General features: G+C 42.6%; 1 protein-coding gene across 6 annotated transcripts; it reads left to right on the top strand.

The window, feature by feature from the left end:
• Nucleotides 1–385: 385 nt before the first annotated feature.
• LOC135572104 (uncharacterized) lies at nucleotides 386–3780 on the top strand. 6 transcript variants are annotated; one of them, XM_065019129.1, is made up of 10 exons: nucleotides 386–1147; nucleotides 1235–1411; nucleotides 1502–1563; nucleotides 1646–1732; nucleotides 1820–1861; nucleotides 1930–2105; nucleotides 2185–2220; nucleotides 2318–2868; nucleotides 3148–3259; nucleotides 3354–3780. In XM_065019129.1, the coding sequence occupies exons 8-10, from the start codon at nucleotides 2437–2439 to the stop codon at nucleotides 3410–3412; spliced, it is 603 nt and encodes a 200-aa protein (XP_064875201.1). In that variant the 5' UTR covers nucleotides 386–1147; nucleotides 1235–1411; nucleotides 1502–1563; nucleotides 1646–1732; nucleotides 1820–1861; nucleotides 1930–2105; nucleotides 2185–2220; nucleotides 2318–2436; the 3' UTR covers nucleotides 3413–3780. The 6 variants fall into 5 exon arrangements, 5 of the variants coding, with proteins under 5 accessions (XP_064875201.1, XP_064875200.1, XP_064875204.1 ...); XM_065019128.1 differs by having other exon boundaries at nucleotides 1820–2105; XM_065019132.1 differs by lacking the exons at nucleotides 2318–2868; nucleotides 3148–3259; nucleotides 3354–3780 and having other exon boundaries at nucleotides 1930–2309.
• The last annotated feature ends 2517 nt before the right edge of the window (nucleotides 3781–6297 follow it).

The following is a 6297-nucleotide window of genomic DNA, read 5'->3' as shown; positions in this document are numbered from 1 at the left end:
ATGCATCTAAAAGTAAGAATATGTCATGTTTATCATACTGTATGCTGTCGGGTGGGGGGGATAAAGTAATCCGGTTTATTATAAAGTTGTAATTTGAAATTGCTTAGGCTGGACACTACATTTTTAACAACGCTGTTTTCTGATAAACTAGTTCATTGCATCCACCATGGAGCCCAGTTTCATAATATGACCATATTTCCCAGCTGCTTGCCGTTGTTTTGAAGTAATCACGAAAAAACAGGCCTTATTTTACGGCATTTTTCACCCTGCCAGTTCCTATTAGTTCTATTGAGCACCGTGGCACCAACTCTCCTTCCGAATGTTCTATACCCAGCTTATATTCTAAGTCACAACGCCTGCTTTGTTATTGTTGGCAGTGAGACCTGGGGCCTGTTGCACAAAAGTAGAATTAAGACATCCGGGATAAATGACTCAGCTGAGCTCAATGAAGCCAAAACATGTGCGTCCAGGCTTAATTGGTTGCACAAAGACCAAGCCAGGATGAGCAGACACGGATTCATTAAGCCAGGTGAAACCAATCCTGGATAGGTGCGCGCTCACGGCTCACTCAAATAGACCCCGCCACAGATCACAGATTAACTGATTTACCATGGCAACTAGAGCCGCGTACTTTTCCCCGTCGGAAGCACAAATCCTCATGGAGGCATACGAGGAGGTAAAAGATATAATTAAGAAGAAAGGCAACACCGCCACAGTGATAAAGCAAAGAGAAAAAGCGTGGCAAAGTATTGCAGACCGCCTGAATGCGTAAGTAGTGCACAATTACACACTCACCGCTCCGCTGAAACATCACAATTACAATTCAAATATTTAATTCACATCTCCAAAAATGCAGTTGTACTGTAATTATGAAACGGTTAAATTTTTAATTGAAATGCACTGCAGATATGAGTGAAATTGTGTAAAGTAACTCCATCACACTGTATAAAGCTATGATACATTTTTTGATATTTTTACTGAAAACAAGACAAAAATACCAAGTAAATTTTGCAGTGTGACTCCATTAAATGTGTGTGTGTGTGTGTGTGTGTGTGTGTGTGTGTGTGTGTGTGTAGATTAAACATGAACGGGCCAAAACGGACATGGCAGCAGGTCAAAATCAAATACAAGAACATTCTGCAGAATGGTATGGTCCCTGACTAATATTTAACAAAGCACAAGCATATATTGTACCCAGAAGGTGCCTGCTCACACATTGTCTGTACTGTTTTAGCAGTGAAAAAGAATACCCACAGACAAGGCACGGGTGGTGGGTCACCAAAGGCTGACCTTACCCCAGCAGAGGACATGGCCTTGGAGCTAAATAAAGGCAGGCCCGTCTTAGAGGGGATCCCTGGGGGGAAAGAGACGAGCATAGGTTCCTCCCAAGATGCCACCCGCTTCATTCAAGGTATGTCCTTCCATCTCTACATGGGATACAACCACATTCATATTGAATCAATTTGGACTGTCTGACTTTGGTTTACCTATTGCCTTGCAGTGCCTGGCAGCACTGTGTTCCTGTTAGAGCCACCAGCACAAGCACCAGACGATGCTGATCCAGTGAGTACTCCATCAAAGGCATACTGTAGGCCTGGCATGTCTTGTCTACTAGCTTCAATATGAATCCGATTAAATGTGATAGGGTGAAGGCCCCAGTGCAGCAGCAACAGCACATGATGGAGACGATGATGAGGAGGAGACCATCTCTCTGGATTCCAGAAGGCATGAGGTATCATGTTAAGACTGTGAAAGTACTATTTACTCTACAATGGTGAGGAGTCCTCATCAAAATCAAAAAATCTAATTTCTTTTACAGGACCCAGATGCTATACAGTGGGAAAACCAGCCTGGCAACATAGTGCGTATTAATAAAAGGACACCACATCCTGCCAAATTCCAGCTGCGCTAATTGTATTGTGTTCACAGAGCTCACAAGCTATCAGAAAGTTGTATGGCAACCACCTCCGGCGCCAAATAGAACTGGCAGACATAGACATTCAGTACAAGAAGAAAAAGATGGAAAATCTTGCACTGGAGTCGAAATAAAAAAAAAGAGGACAATTAGGAAACTGGACCTTGAAATAAAAAAACTTGAGAGGGAGGTGAGATATGCCTTCAATGTACACTGTATGCTAACTGTAACACAAATGTATTAATCATTATTTTTCTTTCCTCCCCCAGCTCCAAGAAGATGACACAGCTCAAAATAAAAATTAGGTATATTCTCGTAAAGTCAAGTGAGCCATGACATATGAGCTCTTATTGTGAGCACACAGGACGGTGGCATCTTTCTAAGGTTTTTTTATTTTCCCAGCAATCAGTACAACCAAGTCATCGTTATAAGGCATCGCCCTCTTTTGCCCACCCCCCAGCACCAGGTGTGGCCACTAGCCTATATGAAGGCCCAAAATTGTGTTCCTTTCTGCTCTGACAATGGCATGCCCATTCGTGCGAGATGTGGTGGATGAAGAAGCACTTGTGCTGAGGAGAGCCTTCAGGCGAGAAAGGGTCTTCAGGGACCGGTTGGACCCACTGGCCTTCCCTGATGACCATCTATATGAAAGATACAGGTTTTCTGCAGATGGCATCAGGTATCTATGCAGACTACTGGGTCCCAGGATTAAGCACCGCACTGCACGGAGCCATGCACTGAGTGTGGAGCAAATGGTTTGTGTGGCCTTGCGCTTTTTTGCTAGTGGAGCCTTCCTGTACTCAGTGGGGGATGCAGAACAGCTGAACAAGGCCACAATTTGCCGCACAATAAGGAGTGTGTGTCTGGCTATCAAAGCATTAGCAGATGTCTTCATCTCCTTCCTGGCCACAGAAGACTCTGTGACATCAAAGAGGAGTTCTATAGGATTGCAGGTAAGAGGATCTACAAATTACAGGACAACTGTTAACACATAGTAGGATACTCATTACTTTGTGTGACAGGTTTCCCCAATGTCATTGGTGCAGTGGACTGCACACACATAAGGATAAAAGCCCCTCAGGTGCCCATGAGGCCGATTTTGTGAATAGGAAATCCTTTCACAGCATTAATGTTCAGGTGAACATAACTTTTTGATATTGTCCATTGTGAACACTCTGCATTGCCAGTGATGTGCATTGATTGGTGTAATATTCCTCATCTTATGATTTCAGATGGTCTGCAATGCTGACTGTGTGATCAGCAATGTTGTGGCAAAATGGCCTGGCTCAGTCCATGACTCCAGAATCTTTCGGGCCTCTGAAATCTATCAGTGCCTATCACAAGGTAAGCCACACAACCCCTATTTATAACCATCATGGCTGTGTCAAGAATATCACTGTGTTTATGAGGTAGTAATGATGAGATTTTGTGTTGACAGGTGAATTCTCTGGTGTGTTGCTGGGAGACAGGGGTATGGCTGCCAGCCTTTTCTCCTGACACCTTTCACAGACCCCCAGGAAGCACAGCAGGCCTACAACCATGCCCATGCCAGGACCAGGGCCAGAGTTGAAATGACCTTTGGCCTCCTGAAGGCACGCTTTCACTGCCTTCACAAATTAAGGGTCAGCCCTGTTAGGGCATGTGATATTACTGTGGCTTGTGCTGTCCTCCACAATGTGGCCTGCCTGAGGAAGGAGAGGGCCCCCAGAGTGCCACCAGCCATGGACTGGGACAATCCGGCAATCTTCCCTGATGACGACAGTGGTCGGCTGCTGAGGGACCAATATGTGTTGAATTATTTTAGTTAGTATGTGTGCTTTCAATTTTGGTTAAATATGTCCTGCGGTGGCAGAGGAATTTGGGTTTTTTTGGGTTCGTTTTTGACCAATTTGGCCTCTTATGATGTTTGTGCGGTATACTGTGTGTAATACAAGGCTGCAGGAGGCTACTGCATCCATTCATTTGTCTGTTCAGTTGATGTGTATGGATTTGTCCTGCATTTATTTTAGTGTGCAGACATGCAGGGTGTGTTATATACAGACCTTTGAATGTATGTATCATTTTGTATAATATGCTTGGATTCTGTGCTTTCCATCTTGTAGAGTCACTGTGACTTCAGTTTCGAAAGGAGCTGATGGTTTACCTGCTTTGTTTTGTCCTTATTCAATAAAGGAACATAATGTTACACATTGTGTTTTTATATTCATATGGAATGTGTATTTGTTTATATGACAGAGTACTAGGGCCACACTGAAGAAAAAGGATAAAGTCATAAATTTATGAGGCTTGTTCTTTCTGCAGAAAAGCTACATATTGTTTTTACAGTTTTGATACTTATGACAATGTGATACTTAATATTCTGGCACATCAGCATGTCTTTGTTTATGAAACCATACTGAAGTACAATTTCACGAAATGCCCCACATCTGTCATTTTAACAACTGTCCTCCTTTAAAACAACTGGTTACAATATTATGACTTGTGTTTTTTTCCCCTCTGTGGCCCTAATATTCTATCATTTTATATATAGCCTTATAGTCTATGGGAAACTGTAAATTATCTAATGATAGCAACATCATCTAAAAATCATTTTTTTATCCAAAATCATTGAAATTAATGATCACAAACGTTTAAATAATAACAGTGGGTCTAGTTATATGTGATAACAATGTATAGTGAGCAGTGAAATAACTATTGGTTTCCATTTGTGGTGACTGCTGACTGACATTAGGGATGAGATTAAATAGATCCTGGAATTTAGCCTGGTCTGGAGCAGGCTAGCTCCACAGAATAAATCTCCATGGTAATTTATACCATAACATATCCTCCTGCCCCCTATCCATCTTTAGTGCAACCGGATTACGGATCAATTGAGCCAGGATCACCAAGATATCCTGGCTTAATCCCTTATCCTAGTTTTGTGCAACAGGCCCCTGCTCACGTTGTTAATAGTTCAAATGTAAACAAAAACAAAAAATGACTCATGGAACTCTGTCATCCCATTGATTCCTATAGGGGAAATATAGGCATGCCTGTCTATTTCGCCAAATATCTTGCAATGTGCATATTTCAATATTTTTTCAAGTCGGAAGCCTTTTTAGAATCATGAGCATCTCATCTTTCTAATTACGTAAGTCTGGACAGCGAGCTCGGTTGTCATCAAATTCTAGCCCCAAAATACTTTTTGCCCTTGGAATGCTGAGCTCCCCCCATTGTTTTCATATGGAGAGGCATGCCGGTCGATTTCGACAAATATTTCACACTGTATATTTAGATTTTTTCAAGTCGGGCACCATTTTAAAATCAAAAAATCAAAAGTTGTTTAAATGATCGCTCTTGCTCCATCCCACAATTTTCAGTTATTGCACCTTCCAGTTGTCACGTGTACGGGACACTTTATAGTTTACCGTCTATGTTAGCACACTAGAGCTGTATTGTGTAGCAATGTATAGACTGCAGCTGTATTCTGCCACTGTAATTCATGTTCTCCTATACTGAATGATTTTTTAGATGTAATAGAACCCTATTACATCTGTGTGAAGGAGTATTTGAAATCAAATGTTTTTTGTCACATGCACCAAATACAACAGATAAGAGGTATTTCACCTTACAGTGAAATGCTTACTTTCAAGCCCTTAACCAACAATGCAGTTAAGAAAATACCCCCAAAAAGTACAAAAGTAACAAATAATGAAAGAACATCAGAAAAATAACAATAGCGAGGTTATATTCCAGGGCACCGGTTAGTTGAGATAAAATATACATGTAGGTAGAGTTAAAGTGCATAGATAATAACAGAGAGTAGCAGCAGTGTAGGGGGAGGGAGGACAATGCAAATAGTCTGGGTAGCCATTTGATTAGATGTTCAGGAGTCTTATGGCTTGGGGGTAGAAGCTGTTTTATAAGCCTCTTGGACCTAGACTTGGCGCTCCGGTACCGCTTGCCGTGCGGGAACAGAGAGAACAGTCTATAACTAGGGTGACTGGAGTCTTTGACAATTTTTTGGGCCTTCTGACACTGCCTTGTATAGATGTCCTGAATGGCAGGAAGCTTGGCCCCGGTGATGTACTGGGCCTTGCGCACTACCGTCGGAGTGCGGTCGGAGGCCGAGCAGTTGCCATACCAGGCAGTGATGAAACCCATCAGGATGCTTTCGATGGTGCAACTGTAGAACCTTTTGAGGATCTGAGGACCCATGCCAAATATTTTCAGTCTCCTGCCGGGGACTGGGTTTTGTCATGCACTCTTCACGTCTGTCTTGGTGTGCTTGGACCATATTAGTTTGTTAGTGATGTTGACGTCATGGAAGCTCTCAACCTGCTCCACTACAGGCCCATCGATGAGAATGGGGGCATGCTCTGTCCTCCTTTTCCTGTAGTCCA

This window comes from Oncorhynchus nerka, linkage group LG6 (assembly GCF_034236695.1).
Source record: "Oncorhynchus nerka isolate Pitt River linkage group LG6, Oner_Uvic_2.0, whole genome shotgun sequence".
In the NCBI taxonomy this organism is placed as follows: domain Eukaryota; kingdom Metazoa; phylum Chordata; class Actinopteri; order Salmoniformes; family Salmonidae; genus Oncorhynchus; species Oncorhynchus nerka.
The sequence above is the reverse complement of the archived record's forward strand: the minus strand, read 5'-3'. Positions and strand labels throughout refer to the sequence as shown.

Bases quoted from the DNA above. Each gene is read 5' to 3' on its own strand.
- LOC135572104 (XM_065019129.1), top strand. From the start codon at position 2,437: ATGGCATGCCCATTCGTGCGAGATGTGGTGGATGAAGAAGCACTTGTG. The intron at 2,869-3,147 runs GTAAGAGGATCT...TTATGATTTCAG, and splicing joins GGAGTTCTATAGGATTGCAG to ATGGTCTGCAATGCTGACTG. The intron at 3,260-3,353 runs GTAAGCCACACA...TTGTGTTGACAG, and splicing joins CTATCAGTGCCTATCACAAG to GTGAATTCTCTGGTGTGTTG.